Source organism: Oreochromis aureus, linkage group 23 (genome assembly GCF_013358895.1).
Source record: "Oreochromis aureus strain Israel breed Guangdong linkage group 23, ZZ_aureus, whole genome shotgun sequence".
Classification (NCBI taxonomy): domain Eukaryota; kingdom Metazoa; phylum Chordata; class Actinopteri; order Cichliformes; family Cichlidae; genus Oreochromis; species Oreochromis aureus.
In genome coordinates, this window is record NC_052963.1 from 20,205,820 (window position 1) to 20,222,633 (window position 16,814).

General features: G+C 47.2%; 1 protein-coding gene across 2 annotated transcripts in view; it reads left to right on the top strand.

The window, feature by feature from the left end:
- LOC116316847 (aryl hydrocarbon receptor-like) overlaps positions 1 to 16,814 on the top strand; it is a 55,352-nt gene that overhangs the window by 25,896 nt on the left and 12,642 nt on the right. For both annotated transcript variants that reach the window (XM_031735497.2, XM_039607319.1), the window contains exons 5-8: positions 7,021 to 7,144; positions 9,128 to 9,264; positions 11,938 to 12,143; positions 12,230 to 12,339. In XM_031735497.2, coding sequence (XP_031591357.1) covers positions 7,021 to 7,144; positions 9,128 to 9,264; positions 11,938 to 12,143; positions 12,230 to 12,339 — 577 coding nt within the window. The remainder of the gene's footprint in view (positions 1 to 7,020; positions 7,145 to 9,127; positions 9,265 to 11,937; positions 12,144 to 12,229; positions 12,340 to 16,814) is intronic.

The following is a 16,814-nucleotide window of genomic DNA, read 5'->3' on the forward strand; positions in this document are numbered from 1 at the left end:
TGTTTGGAAACAAGCCGACGTAGGGTGACACCCAGGAGACCCCAATCGCATGATGAAGCAACACAGCTGAGGGACACGAGGAAGATTTGTTTTCCTACATAACAGGCACAACACGGTGTGACAGGACTGTTAGGTTAGGCTGTGTGCAGGCAGGAATGGTGGACCCAAAGTGCAGACACTTGAAGACTTTAAGGTGAACTTAAAATACAGCTTTAATGTTAAACTCAAAAAAGTAACAAAACTGAGAATCCAAAATAAACTTACACAGACAGACAGACAGACAGACAAAACGTATGATGCCTTTTCTATGGCCTGCTTTAACAACGTGCTAACCTTATTTACAATCAATATTGTATGGATGTAATAATGATACTAAAGATACAGAGCGCTGTTAAAAAAATAAAAAGAAAGTTTACCCAGGTCATTTTACTTTAAGTCAGTTTACTAAAAGTGAGTGATGGTGTCAGCTGAACGCAAAGAAAACTCCTACAGTTCTGTCACTCTAATGGGAATAGTTTTTATTCTGACATTTTTACATACAGTGTGGAAGCTGAAGCATCAGATCACGCTATCAGGATGGAGGGTTTGAAACAAACCAAAACACAAGGAGCCAGAAACAAAAAGTGCAAACACCAGAGCCCGAAAAACAACACAACAAAAAACAGGCTCACAACAGGCGCAGGCAGCCAGGAAAAACAGTCCAAACAAAGTTCAGGGGGCCGGCCCGGAGGCTGACGGCACGATAGTCCAAACCCGGTCAGTGCAGGGGGGCGGCCCGGAGGCTGACGGCCCAAGAGCCCAGAAAACAGTTCAGGAGGCCGGCCGGGCGGGTGGCACCGGCGGCGACGGAGCAGGTCAGGAGGCCGACCGGGCGGGAGGCACCGGCGGCGACAGAGCAGGTCAGTAGGCCGTCCATGATGGCTAGGACGCCTAATCAGAGGCCTGCGATGTTGAGGCGCAGGATGTGGTCCGGACAGCGGCGTGGCAGCCACTGAACCAGGCGAGGCCGAAGCCGAAGCCAGACCAGGCGAGGACGAAGCCGGACCAGGCAAGGACGAAGCCGAAGCAGAGGCTGGACCAGACGAAGGCGAAGCCGAAGCAGAGGCTGGACCAGACGAAGGCGAAGCCGAAGCAGCTGGTGGCTGGACAGGCTCCTCGGGCCCACCAGCTGGCGAGGCAGAAGCTGTAGCTGAAGCTGGACCAGGCGACGCAGAAGCCGTAGCTGAAGCTGGACCAGGCGACGCAGAAGCCGTAGCTGAAGCTGGACCAGGCGAAGATGGCGCTGCAGGCGACGGCATGGGAGCCGCAGGTGGTGGCGACGAAGGCTGGACGGGCCCCTCGGACCCTCCAGCGGAGGCAGGTTGCTGTGGCTGGACGGGCCCCTCGGACCCTCCAGCGGGAACAGAAGGCTGGACGGGCCCCTCGGACCCTCCAGCGGAGGCAGGTTGCTGTGGCTGGACGGGGCGCTCGGACCCTCCAGCGGAGGCAGGTTGCTGTGGCTGGACGGGCCGCTCGGACCCTCCAGCGGAGGCAGGTTGCTGTGGCTGGACGGGCGCGCCGGACCCTCCAGCGGAGGCAGGTTGCTGTGGCTGGGCGGGCCGCCGGACCCTCCAGCGAAGGCAGGTTGCTGTGGCTGGACGGGCGCGCCGGACCCTCCAGCGGAGGCAGGTTGCTGTGGCTGGGCGGGCCCTGGACCCTCCAGCGGGAACAGAAGGCTGGGCGGGCCCCTCGGACCCTCCAGCGGAGGCAGAAGGCTGGACGGGCGCGCCGGACCCTCCAGCGGAGGCAGAAGGCTGGGACGGGCCGCCGGACCCTCCAGCGGAGGCAGAAGGCTGGACGGGCCGCCGGACCCTCCAGCGGAGGCAGGTTGCTGTGGCTGGACGGGCGCTCGGACCCTCCAGCGAAAGCAGGTTGCTGTGGCTGGGACGGGCCGCCGGACCCTCCAGCGGAGGCAGGTTGCTGTGGCTGGACGGGCCCCTCGGACCCTCCAGCGGGAACAGAAGGCTGGGACGGGCCCCTCGGACCCTCCAGCGGGAACAGAAGGCTGGACGGGCCCCTCGGACCCTCCAGCGGAGGCAGAAGGCTGGACGGGCCGCCGGACCCTCCAGCGGAGGCAGAAGGCTGGGCGGGCCGCCGGACCCTCCAGCGGAGGCAGGTTGCTGTGGCTGGACGGGCGCGCCGGACCTCCAGCGGAGGCAGGTTGCTGTGGCTGGGCGGCCGCTCGGACCCTCCAGCGGAGGCAGGTTGCTGTGGCTGGACGGGCCGCCGGACCCGCCAGCGGAGGCAGGTTGCTGTTGCTGGGCGGGCCGCCGGACCCTCCAGCGGAGGCAGGTTGCTGTGGCTGGGCGGGCCGCCGGACCCTCCAGCGAAGGCAGGTTGCTGTGGCTGGACGGGCCTCGGACCCTCCAGCGGGAACAGAAGGCTGGACGGGCCCCTCGGACCCTCCAGCGGGAACAGAAGGCTGGACGGGCCCCTCGGACCCTCCAGCGGAGGCAGAAGGCTGGACGGCCGCCGGACCCTCCAGCGGAGGCAGGTTGCTGTGGCTGGGCGGGCGCTCGGACCCTCCAGCGGAGGCAGAAGGCTGGGACGGGCCGCCGGACCCTCCAGCGAAGGCAGGTTGCTGTGGCTGGCGGGGCCGCCGGACCCTCCAGCGGAGGCAAACAAAGGCTGGCGCGGTTCTCCAGAACCCCCAGCGGGAACAGAAGGCTGGGACGGCCCCTCGGACCCTCCAGCAGAGGCAGAAGACTGGGACGGGCCTCGGACCCTCCAGCGGAAGCAGGTTGCTGTGGCTGGGACGGGCCTCGGACCCTCCAGCGGGAACAGAAGGCTGGACGGGCCGCCGGACCCTCCAGCGGAGGCAAACAAAGGCTGGCGCGGTTCTCCAGAACCCCAGCGGAACAGAAGGCTGGACGGGCCCCTCGGACCCTCCAGCAGAGGCAGAAGACTGGACGGGCCCCTCGGACCCTCCAGCGGAAGCAGGTTGCTGTGGCTGGACGGGCCCCTCGGACCCTCCAGCGGGAACAGAAGGCTGGACGGGCCGCTCGGACCCTCCAGCGGAGGCAAACAAAGGCTGGCGCGGTTCTCCAGAACCCCAGCGGAACAGAAGGCTGGACGGGCCCCTCGGACCCTCCAGCGGAGGCAGAAGGCTGGACGGGCCGCTTGGACCCTCCAGCAGAGGCAGAAGGCTGGGACGGCCGCCGGACCCTCCAGCGGAGGCAGGTTGCTGTGGCTGGACGGGCCGCTCGGACCCTCCAGCGGAGGCAGGTTGCTGTGGCTGGACGGGCCCCTCGGACCCTCCAGCGGGAACAGAAGGCTGGACGGGCCCCTCGTACCCTCCAGCGGAGGCAGAAGGCTGGACGGGCCGCTCGGATCCTCCAGCGGAGGCAGAAGGCTGGACGGGCCGCTCGGACCCTCCAGCGGAGGCAGGTTGCTGTGGCTGGACGGGCCGCTCGGACCCTCCAGCGGAGGCAAACAAAGGCTGGCGCGGTTCTCCAGAACCCCCAGCGGGAACAGAAGGCTGGACGGGCCCCTCGGACCCTCCAGCAGAGGCAGAAGACTGGACAGGCCCCTCGGACCCTCCAGCGGAAGCAGGTTGCTGTGGCTGGACAGGCCCCTCGGACCCTCCAGCGGGAACAGAAGGCTGGACGGGCCGCTCGGACCCTCCAGCGGAGGCAAACAAAGGCTGGCGCGGTTCTCCAGAACCCCCAGCGGGAACAGAAGGCTGGACGGGCCCCTCGGACCCTCCAGCAGAGGCAGGTTGCTGTGGCTGGGCAGCTGATGCAAAAAATATACCCCCAGAATAAATAGTCCCATGGCCTGAAGAAACAGAAAAAGTGTCCTTTTCACTCACCACAGCCGGCTGTTTTGACATCCCGAAGTCCGGCTGTGGGGTGACACGCCGGTGGCGCGGCCGCCGCTTCCTCCTCGGTGATGGCTCCAATGGGCCGGGCAACTCCAAGTCCGGCAGGCTGGGCAGCACATCTTTCTCCGAGTTGGGTAGGTGAGCAGTAGCAACAGGGGCATGCAGATGAAGCTCATTAAGGAAAAACTCCTGTATGAGTGGGTGAAGTGAGTCCAAAAGCCAGGGGAGACCAGAAACCAGTCGCTGTAGCCGGTTCGCTACAGCACGCTGAAATTCCTCCCCTGGATGATTCAGCCACAGGTCACATAATTTTTCCACTGAATAAATTATATCCTCCCTGAGCTCATCAGACGGGGCGAGTGCTGCTGGGTCCATGTTCTGGTCGCGATCTTCTGTTAGGTTAGGCTGTGTGCAGGCAGGAATGGTGGACCCAAAGTGCAGACACTTGAAGACTTTAAGGTGAACTTAAAATACAGCTTTAATGTTAAACTCAAAAAAGTAACAAAACTGAGAATCCAAAATAAACACAGACAGACAGACAGACAGACAGACAGACAGACAGACAGACAGACAGACAGACAGACAGACAGACAGACAGACAGACAGACAGACAGACAGACAGACAGACAGACAGACAGACCACACAGCAAGGTGAACGGTAGATCGTGACACTGACTCAAAGAAACACAGGGTTTAAATACACAGAGGGAGCAATCAGGGAATGGGCAACAGGAGGGAAACACAGCTGGGGCAAATCAGGCCTAACGGGACAAGGGGAAGCAAAACCAGATATATTAACATAAGACAGGGACCTTCAAAATAAAACAGGAAACATAACACAGATTGAACTTACAGACACAGACTCTCAGGCACGCACTGTAACAGAGAGAACAGAGACATGGGACCAGGGCAGACACAGACACTGACTGGACACGGGGATATAGCAACAAAGGATACACAGAGACGCGAACTAGACAAGGGGATACAGCTGACAGGGGAGACAGAGGAACTAGAGAAGACAGAGACATAAACCATAAGACAGAACTTAAGAAACCAGAGACTAGAAATGATAACAAACTCAAAACCTCTGGCTCGACCCAGGCATCCTAACAAGGACAACTATTGGGCTTAATAAAACCAGCGATACAAGTTATGAAGGAGAGCAGACAATTGAGGTTTAACATTAGCAGAGAGAATGAAATATCTGGCTCCAGGGCCTGCCAAAGTTAACCCCCATGTGCTCAGGAGCAGTTCAGGTTACTTTATTTGTACTCATAAGTAGATTTGGTTCACAGTCGGTGAGTCATCAACAGATAAGCATGATACAACATAATGGAGAAGGAAATCCATACCCCATCCTGTGAGATATAAAGGACTGTACTCCCACGTCCTGAAGGAAGAAACCGAAGCTCACTTCACAGAGGGTGTTAGACAAGTTTCTGCTCTTATAAAATAAAAGCAAAATAAAAAGGGGATCCTCTGACTATGAGAGTGTTTTATAAAATCAGCCCTGGGGTTTTTATCATCTGTTTGTGGAGTTTTTTTTTTTTTTTTTTTTCATTTTTATTTCTATTTTCGTTCTGGTGTTGTTAATATTCTTTGTGCCCGATGTCCTCTCTGTTTGTTTCTACTTCCTGGTCTAACTTGCTATTGCTATTTCTTGTTTTTTAGCTATTTACCTGTTCAAGGGGTATCATCAAGCAACGTTAATGGGTTAATGTTCCTAGTTTCTGTTAATAATGCTTTATTTCCTTCTTTTTATTAGTTTGATCCCTGGTACCGGTTCCCTATTTTGTCTCTAGTTTAAATCACTTTAGGTTGATTAGCTCCCTTCCTCTTCCCTCAGTCTTGTCTATCTTGTTTAGTTGTGTCAAATTGTATATCCGATCTTATCTGGATGTATAGTTATTTGCTGTTTTATTTTGGTAGTCTCTCGTCTCATGTGCCCTGTATTGAGTTTAACTTCCTTTGTTTCGTTATAACTGATTTGTTCCCCACCGGTTTTCCCCGGGCTTCGTTCCCTTGTGTGTTTATTGTTCGAGTCGCCACTTGTCTTTTTTGTTGTTCCTGTGAACAATCAGCATTAAAGCTGGATTTTGAGTTTACTTTTTGTCTGCTGAGTCCACCTCTTACCTCCCATGCAGCCATACCCTGACACACGATGCGTGAAAGGCCAGAAGCAGAAAGTCTGGTGTAACAGAGAAAGTCGATAAACACCACCATGATACCCATTATCTCCAACTGACCAGCTAATGCAAAGAAATACAATAATGGTCATCTTCATATCCACTCAGGTTATTCCAGAAAGATCAGTTCCTCCCACCTGACCCCCTCTGAATTATCAGTTGGTTTGTTTTTTGTAACTTCAGTCATTTTTAATGACCCTATGAATTTACACAAAGAATTTTATCATCATACTCTTAATATTTTTGCACGCAGGCATGTTATTCCTCATGACTTCTGAAGACAAAATTTAGTTTCTGTAACTATCTATCATGGGAAGTGTCATAATTACACTCTAGCTGGGAAACCTTCGGGTCAAAGTAATTATATTTTGAATGTGAATGTAGTTCATTGCTGTAAACTAGACAAACAACGTTGGTTTTTCTCTGATTTTATTATTTCTTTTAGCCGCTTTCTCACATATTTGTGGACAGAATAAATAATAAGAGTGAAGGTAACATCCATTCATCAGCTGCAGTACTGGCTGTATGATATGAACTCCCTCTCTGGGTTTGATGTTTGAAACGCATTTCATGTCACACTTCGACCTGTCAACATTCCTCTCTGTGACCCCGCGCTGACCCCTCCCACAGTGGGAGGAGGGTGGGGTGTTGTTTCACTGCGGTCCAAAGCCAGGTCGTGGTGGGTCTGGACGACAGATATCGGAGTCGCAGCAGGTCTCTGGCTCAGATTCAGCTCTTTGAAGCAAAGTCACAGTGACACTTGATTTCTCTTGGCTCCACTTCAAGGCAAACGGAATCAAGCGCACCCCTCAGGGTACCTCTTGATAGTGCCTGCTCCACCAGAACATCCACCTTTACTCATGGGGTCTTTGGTCTGCATTACTGTATAAAATAAAAAGGTTCATTAGGGTTAAAATTTGACTTGTGTTCCACCTTGACTGACCTTTAAATTCTTCTTCTTTGCCCTTTTAGACTGATGTGATGCACCAGAGTGTGTTTGAGCTGATCCACACTGATGACCAGCAGGAGTTCAAGAGGAACCTGCACTGGGCCCTCAACCCCCCTGTGAGCCTTGAACCCCCAACAGATCCTCCAGGTCTGCTTCACAAAGATAGTCGGGTTCACTAAACTAGAGTAGAGAGGGTAAAGTAAAGCCTAAGTCTAGGCCAGAGTAATGGGAGTGTTCTTGTTAGCAAGGCAGTAAACCTGATCCAGAAGGACTTCTCTGAGCAGCTTTCACAAGATAAGAGAAACTTTATTTATTCCCAAAGTTTTGACATTCTTGTGTGACCCAAATTAAAACAGCATGGATTAAATAAACAACAACAACAACAACTTTATTTATATAGCACACTTAAAGACCAAGGGTACACCAAAGTGCTTCACAATAGTACAGCAGATTAAAACATGAATAATAAAAGACCATTAACAATGCACCGTATATGCTAGCAGGTCAATGGCACTAATTAGGCAAGAATAAAAGTTAAATAAGGGGTAAATATCAAATCATAATCAATAGAAACACATGGATATTAAGTGAAGGGATATATACAATGGTAACTAAGTAAAATGAAGATAGTATAGGAGTGAGGTATAGGATAAATTCATTAACTAACCGGAAAAGCAAGGTTAAATAAGTGAGTTTTTAGTCGTGATTTAAATGTTTGGATGGAGTCGGACGCGCGAATAGCAATGGGAAGGTTGTCCCACAAATTAGGTGCAACCAGGGCAAATGCACGGTCACCTCTGGTCTTAAGCCGAGATCTAGGCTGTACCAAGAGTAATTAGGCGGATGATCTGAGGGCATCGACTGACCCTGTTGCATGCATTTGTAGGGAGGAGAATATTTAAAGCAAACATGCAGACAGATTTACTGATGTTTATGACACACAGTTTACTAATTGTTTTATTTTTTGCACTTGCTAATGAAATTAACTGACTGTGCCTGTGTTTAGAAAACAGTGTAACTTTTGTTAATCACCCATAAAACTAACCACACCTATCAGCATTATTTGAGTATTGTGCTCACATGCTATTTTTCTCAGTTTACTATATATGGCTCATAATATTAGGACTCTCACTTATTATTAAGTCGGATCAAATGAGGGATTTCTGATTGGGATATATCAAATTAAAGACTCATAGAACAACTTCTCCCCTGTGGATAGTCCCTTTTTCTTAGTTTCGTTAATTAAAGCATGACAAAAGTTTGGCATTGAGCATAGATCATAGCTCATAATCAGGCCAAGTTAGCGGCAACAGAAACACAACACTCCAAATGTGGCTTCTTCAGTTATATATCTATTGGCTTAACACTGGATTACAAATGGCTCCAATTAAATTTGGTAATTGTGGTCCAATTAGAATTATAAATCTCCCGGCAAGCATAAATAACATATACAGAAAGACTTTTGTGTAAATGTTATTACAGCTGTGGATGTACTGGCTCAGTGTGGTGTTGTTATGAAGCACTGAAAGGCCGAAGATGGTTTATTTCTGTAAAAACTGTAGAGCTGAAAGATCAAATCCAGTCGAGAGAGAGAGGAGATGTGCTGGTTTCTGCTGAACCAAGGTCACGGAGAGGCCAGAAGAGGTGACCTTTGATTAAACCCTCTCGAGAGTTGGTCTAAATGTTATAGTGCATGCACACACAGGAAAACACAGAAGACTGCACATCAGCCACTAAACCACAACTCACAGTTGATTTCACAGCACACATCCATGGAGGTACATCAGTCTTAGCTGAACAGTCACTCAGTGTAGAGTGATGGACTTGAAATTGTTTGGAAACGACAGTGCACAGTGGTGGAGGGATGACGATTTGGGCTTGTTTTACAGCTGCGCAGTTAGGAGCTGTGCATAAACAAAAGCCTGCAAACCTCAATGAACTCAAGTATTGAATGGAGACTGGGCCATAATGGATCCACTGAGAGACTGATGAAGTCATACGGAAAAGATTATTTGATTATGTCCTGATAAAAACCTTAGAACAGACAGAGGGTGTACGTTCTTGTTACAGTGACTGTGTATATATACACACACACACGGTAAAAATATCATTTAAAAATATCGTTCTCAGATGGGAAATCGGTGTCGACGTCTTCCTGCCTGGTGAGCTATAATCCCGAACAGCTTCCCCCTGAAAACTCGTCCTTCCTGGAGCGAAGTTTCGTCTGCCGCTTCCGCTGTTTGTTGGACAATTCCTTCGGCTTCCTGGTGAGACGCTTTTTGTGTTATTCTTCAGATTTTAACAATTTAACAAGGAAACAGATAAGAGTGAACATCTTCATTTTATTTTCTCTCATTCCAGTGTTAGATGTTTATATTGAATGTGAACAAAAGTCTGTTTTTCAGATAACTGGAAAACACTCACTTTCAGGCATTTTTTTCTATTCATGGATAAGTGTGACCTCACAGAGTGCTCCACCCTCCTGCTGCAGAAAGGATTTTTAAATAAGCATGTTAAAAATGTGTTTTGAGGCCTGTTAGTTAAGGGTGTACATAAAAACAGTTTTTGTGCTTTAATTGTTAATTTCGTCATGTGAATGATGCACATTTGTCTTTGCAGATTTTTCCTTTTATGGCAAGCAGACAGCCCACAGAGTCTTATTATGCAGTATTCTGCATCTTTACAGAAATAATTATGGACAGTTTTGGGGGGGTTTCTGCTGGTTCTTAAAAATGAGCTGTGACTTTTGCGCACCACTACACCCTACTGTACTGCCGGCGGTATGGCGTGCCACCTCGGCGATCACCATCGGCGATCAGAAGCTACCATTTACTCCCATAATCCTCCTTAGGAGAACCTCGGGGTCGTGGGGAAAAAAATGCCCTTAATCCCCGCCACCACCCACAGCAGGTGAGAGCAGCTCTGGGGGAACGCTGGCTCAGGGTGGACGCTTCAGACAGGCCACTGCCGCTCCAACCAAGAAAAGCATAACGTGGTCGAGTGGTGGAGATTTTTAGGGCTTTTAAGGTAAAAGTTACAAAAATAATATTTTAATAAATAAATGAAAAATATAGATTGGAGCAGAGGTGAGGGCAGCTTCTTCTATCTGATAAAAAATGTATTAATGTTCCATGAAACACCTGAAGGCTTGCACATGCAGGAGAGAGTTAAAGGTGTTGGTTGTCCTGCTCCAATTTACTTCAGCAGGACTTGTGGTGGGTTTTGAACCGGCCTCTCTCAGTCCTCCCTCTCACACGTGCATTTGCGTGAGCAGTAAGCCAGGTTTCTGCCGCGGTCTACCGGTTGCTATGGCTTTGTTTTCTGTAATCCCTCCTGCTATTCGGGTCTAGATTCCTGACATCATGGCTGCAGGCTCTGAAACCCACCGAGGTCAATTAACCAGAGCTAACCGAGGAGGAGGAGGAGGACAGGGAGGAGGGGTCTTCACATGAGATGCAGCAGGGTGAGAAAAGGACAGCAGACAGGAGAAAGTGTTTTTAGGTTTTTGTGAGGCTGTAAAAACCTCCCTGCGGGCTGCTGATCCAACCATTCTGCTCTGTTACAGCCTCCCTGAGGCTTCTGTGATATTTACTGAACTTCCACTATCAGAAACCTTTAGATATGAAGGATGGAGGTGGATCCAGGTGACAACAAAACATGTTAACAACACGTTAAAGTTTACATCATCAACTTATTGCTGGATGTTGCTTTAAAAACTTCATCCTTTAGGGCTTGTTCCTAATATTTTGATATTAGGGATTAGCTCTAAGATGCCCCCACCCACCTGCTGTTCAAACCTTCTGTTTGCTATGCATAACCGATGAGAAGACACTAAAGAGCTAAATCCTCTCCATATCTAACCAACACATTTGACACTGACCACAGTTGCTGTTGTTATCTCTGCAAGCTGCTTTGCAACCTTTTTTCACTCCAGCACCACCCCTTTATGTTGTTTTTATCGTATCTGTTATTCTTTTAAGTTAGGGAGTCTTTCTGCTGCTCTTTCCATTTCTCAATTGCAAAGTTTCTCTTCGCATTTGTTGCGTGAATACAGTTGCATTGTGAACTGACAGATATTTGCCCCGACGGCTAACTGAGAAATGGGGGCAGGGCAGTATACGGATAGTGTGGAGATTGCATAAGGCCAATGGTTCCCAGTGAGTCAGATTTACTAACATACTCATGGTTTTGAGAAGAAAGTCAGCACGTACATTTCATGAATTCAACCATAATTTTGCGTGGGAACTAATTTTGGGAACATTCATTGCTCCTGGGTTTGATTGCTTTCTGTGTTTCCTCCCCAGCTCACAGAGCTCTCTAATCACCTGACACCCCTGTTTGTGGATACAGCCTGTCTTTCCTTTTCCTTTGTCTCTTACCCTATGTTGTTCTTCATGTTCCTGGTTTGTTTACCTTTCTGACATTGTGTTTCAGTGCCTTTTTAACCAGCCAATAAAGGATTATTTTGTGGTCTACCTCTGCAATAACCCCCATTACACATGGATGGGTCTTTAAATAACTTCAGATCAAAAGTCCTGGCTGAAGTTTAATATTACAGAACATGTCACTTCTGTTTTCTACGGGTTAGTTTAAGAGTCCTGCTGTCCTGCTGAAAGAATGACAATAAGGAGTCTTATTTTCTCAACAAGACCTCTAATAACTGTAACATTCACTTCAATACTGCTCAGAGTCGTGTGACTGTGTTTACAGTGTATCCTGAAGTGGTTTCTGCTCTCTATATCACCCAGCAGAGTAAATAAGACTGATGTTGCTTGACAGGGAGAGAGGAAGCAGCACTTATGTGTCTGCTGAGAAAGCCCGATCTGAGCAGGAACCACTCTGGGCTCTCTCATTTGTCTCACTGCCTTCACGGAGATGAAGTTAATGCCTCGGATTTAATGACTTAACACCGCAGTTTTAACGCTGTCAAACCTTCTCAGGCGCTGAACATCCAGGGCCGGCTGAAGTTCCTTCACGGCCAGAGCCGGCATCAGTGCGATAGCGACCGAACCGCGCCGCCCCAGCTGGCACTCTTTGCCATCGCCACGCCCCTCCAGCCTCCAGCCATCCTGGAAATCAGGACGCGGAACATGATCTTCAGGACCAAACACAAGCTGGACTTCACGCCCATGGCGTGCGATGCAAAGTACATCATAACACTGGCAAACATGATTATTTATTCTGATTATTAAATAATTTTGTTTACACTTGTTGTTTTGGGGGTTTTTTCAGGGGTAAAATAGTTCTGGGATACACCGAGGCGGAGCTGAGAGTGCGAGGTTCAGGATACCAGTTCATCCACGCTGCTGACATGCTGTACTGCGCCGAAAATCACGTCCGTAGTAAGTCACAACTGTTCTACATTCTGTACGCTTCCCTGCAGCATTCAGCCTGAAAGGTTACTGGTGCAAATGACTGGAAGTACTGGAATTAAATATAGAAAGAGGCCTGACTTAAAATAAGCAAAAGACCACAACTACATTGAAAGGTGTAGGTAAAGACTGTAAAAACACACAGGTCTGACTGAACAATGATACACAGGGGAGAGCAGAGCTCTGCAGCAGCGAGGGCGGGGCTGACGATCTGAAAGGAGGGAAAAGATCAGGAAGTAAAACCAAAATAAATGCAAAACAGGAAATAATTAAAAGAAGAGTATCAGTGAAACATGGAAAGAAAACAAAGACATTACAGTGAAGAGGCAGAAGGAGGCAAAAACTTGAACAAAAACTCAGTAAAAACACAAGAATCCAAAACTCAACGCAGCACAAAAACCCCGGGAACATAACACCAGCCTTCATGGCAACCAGCAAGTACAAAAACTAAACCAAAATGCAGAAACTATGTGAAAAGCTGAGTACACCCCATGGTTCAGCAGCTTGTAGAACCACCTTTAGCAGCAATAAGTTGAAGTAATTGTTTCTGTATGACTTTATCAGTTTCTCACAATTATGTGGAGGAATATTAGCCCACTCTTCTTTACAGTGTTGCTTCAGTTCACTGAGGTTCATGTACAGCTCTTTTAAGGTCTCACCACAGCATTTCAGTCAGGTTGTAGATTTGCTGCTGTGCTTGCATGACCCAGTTTGGTCCAAGCTTTAGCTGTCAGACAGATGTCCTCAGACTTAGACTCTGGAATACTTTGGTATACAGAGACGTTCATGGTCGACTCAGTGACTGCAAGCTGTCCAGGTCCTGTGCCTGCAAGGCAAGCCCAAATCAACACCCCACTCCTCTGACAGTAGTATGAGGTGTTTGTACTGATAAGCTGAGTTTGGTTTTGTCTGTTATGCTCAAACATCTTCACTGGGCTGGTATAATCTGTCCAAAGGACATTGTTCCAGAAGTCTTGTGGTTTGTTCAGATGCAGCTTTGCAGACTTAAGCCGTGCTGCCGTGTCCTTTTTAGAAAGAAGAAGCTCTCCTGGGTAATAATGGAACCATCATGAACTTCAACATTTAACATGCTAACTGAGGCCTGTAGAGTCTCAGATGTAGCTCTTGGGTTTTTTGAAGTTCCTCTTAGCATTGCACGGTCTGACCGTGGAGTGAATTTACTGGGTCATCCACTGCTCAGAGGATTGTCACTGTGTTAACACACACTTGAATGCTCCAGACCAGCACACACCCCCAACTTCTTCTATAGAGGTGCACATATGTGCAGATTTGATTAGCAGTACCTGGCTAGTACTTAATTGTTATGGAGGAACTAAGGGTGCACTTAGTGAGGAGGCAGCTGATCTTTGATCTGTTATGTATTATCACACAGAAGATATATGTTTAATTATACAAGAATGTGACAGATTAGAGAGTTTCTTTCTGGCACAAACTGGGTCTTTGGAGGAGGACTGAGTTAATTTCAAGATTAATTTTAAGATTAAGAAGTTCTGACCTTCCTTTAGTGGAAGGTCAGAACTTCTTTTGTGGGCACTCAGGTCTTTTATATGCAGGAAAATCCCTAGTTTTGTTTTCGTTTTTACAGATGTTGTAGGTCGGGTTGAGATTTGTCCTATGGCGAAATAGTTGCCCATATGTGACTCAGAGGATGAGAGTGTTCTTGTGATTATTTCCAACCTATAAATAACCTTTTAAATCGCTGCGGGTCAAGTTTGATGCACTTCACATCTGGCCATTTCTGAGAAATCCGTTGTAGGCAAACAGGAAACATATAGGACAGAAAATGTCCCATTAGAGTCAGTGCATAATCTCCTCTATGATCTATAATCTGTAATCTGAGTCAGAGTTTACTGACCTCGTGTGGCTCATCATTACATGTCGAACACATGTAGTTCACAAACAGGCGCTCATGGATGAGGAGCCAGAGTCAAGTGTCCTACTTACCTCGTGTACCGGATGACCCGGTTACGTGTAACCATGGCGCCGAGCAACGCCCGGATCACTGCCACCAGGCACATCTCACACACATACATACACATACATGCTGTGTGCATTTACTCATGCATACAGAATGGGAGATGTATGCATATGCATTTAGAAACGCAGAGATGCACTTCAGCATGCTCTGATGACCACAGATGGGAGGCGAGGTTTACATAAATCACTTCTATATCATAGACCCTGTGTCATAAAACCAGAACACAAAGATTCACTCATAATGACAATAAGAGCAGATAAACTGTGTAGGATGATTTCACGTTTTCCCTTTTGGTGATTTGGAGGAAGAAAGCAGATTATTCATTTTGTTTATTTTTTTTTTTTTAAACACAAACGTGTTTTAAACCGAGACTGCAAACCCAGTTCAGGATTTCTTAAAACATCTGTACATCTGCGAAGTTCAGGGTTTGTTGGTATAGTACAAACTGATCTCCACCAAATCTGTGCGTCTTTATATTTACCGTGAACAAAAAATAACGTTACATTTGCTTATGTATCTTATTAGTCCTCAGTGAAGACAGATGATGTTGGCTCTGTTATTTGATGTCACAAAGTAGAAATGGTATCATGTATTCTGTCTGTCTCCTGTCATGTGACGTAAAAACTGACGTTTCTCTGAGGAGTAAAAAACAAGAGCTGATGCCTGACCGATACAGTGGTTTTTAGACCAATACCAATACAGATACCATCACCGATATTTGGTGATTTAAAACTATGATATATGAGCTGATATTTTTCTTTCAGATGCACAAAACATAAACAGATTTCCCCAACATTTTTATGTGCAGTTTTTTTATTTGCTTGTTTACACTCTGCCCAACTCTGCTCAGATCAGATGGTTGTTTGGGCAACGTGTTTGGAACGCTTAAAGGATGTTTCTCCTGTCTCTTCTTTACTTTTTAAATTTTTGTTTATCACGCCTTTAAAATGTCAATACCAATATATCAGCCAGTGGCTTATATCGATATATCGGCGGGGCAGATTGTAATCATCCTAGGTCTGATTGTGGGTTTTTGAACATTTGAGCAGTGATGAATTCTTTGTTCAGTGTTTTAATTTTGTTTATTCATTTTTATGTTTTCTGGAGTGTTTGGGGTTTTTGGTTTCTATTATAATTTACTCTTAATTTTAGTGTGAATACTCATTTTTGAGTGTTCCCTCTGTGTTTCCTGTCTTGTCGTCTTTTGTGTGCAGTTGTAATCAGTTATAGCTCTGACTTCCTGTTTTATTTTGATAGCTTCTCCTCTCTAGCATCTTGTGTTTAATTTTACTTCCTCCCCAGACACATTGTCTTTCATTAGCTTCACCTGTGTCTCATAATCCAGCTGTATCCACTTCCCCTTATACTTTTTTTTTAAGCCAGAGCAATCAGATGTTCAGGGATCTATAAATCTAACAGCTGTATCTCTTTCCTATTGTCACATTTTACCTGTAAGTATTTGAGGACAACAAAGGGACGAAGAGGGGCACGTATTACTTTAATTGAAGTTTCATAGATATCACCCTTGAATTTATAAATGGTAAATGGACTGATTCTTATATAGCGCTTTTCTACTCTCCCGGAATACTCAAAGCGCTTTATACAACATGCCTCATTCACCCATTCACACCCACTCATACAAGCACTTCCTTCTATACTGAAGTGCAATCTAAGCATTCACACACATTCACACTCCGATGGACACATCAGAGAGCAACTTGGGGTTAGTATCTTGCGCAAGGATACTTGACATGCAGACTGGGAAGCCAAGGATCGAACCACCAACCTTCCAGTTAGTAGCTGCTCTACCACCTGAGCCACATCCCTCCCCCCAAACAGCACTGTGTGAGCAACACAGGGGATAATTATTTCTTTTTTCCCCCAGTAATATTTTTTTATTTTTCTTTCTTGTCCACAGTTTATCTTAGAGCGGTGATCCTTTTCTCTGTACTCCTCGGGAAAATACCAGTGTTTACATCACATATATCCATGTTGGTATTTGTGCAGCAAGTCTGCTTTGAAGAAAATTTACAGACCTACAGTTCAATCTTAAATGTTACTGTACAGATCCATCCCTTTGTTATTTAATTAAAATAAATTATCCATCCCTCTCTTCTCTTTATTGACTTCCTGAAGCTTCTCTGTGTGGGTTCAAGCTTAAAAATAGCAACACAAATTACATTTTTCAGAGACAGTAATTGTCTCAGAGCAAGTTTTTTAAAAATTATTTTAAAAAATCTTGTGCTGGTTTTGTAGTCTCGCCCTTGTTTTTGACACTAGAAAGCTCAGAAACACGAGCTGCACCTCGATTACACGAGCACAGGCTGTGGAAGATGAGGAATTCATGAAAATGAAGCTTTGGCGTTGCATCGCTGTGTGCAAACAGCACGTGTAACATGTACATGTAGAGCACGTCCTGCTGAGCTAATGGAGCATTAGTGAGTGA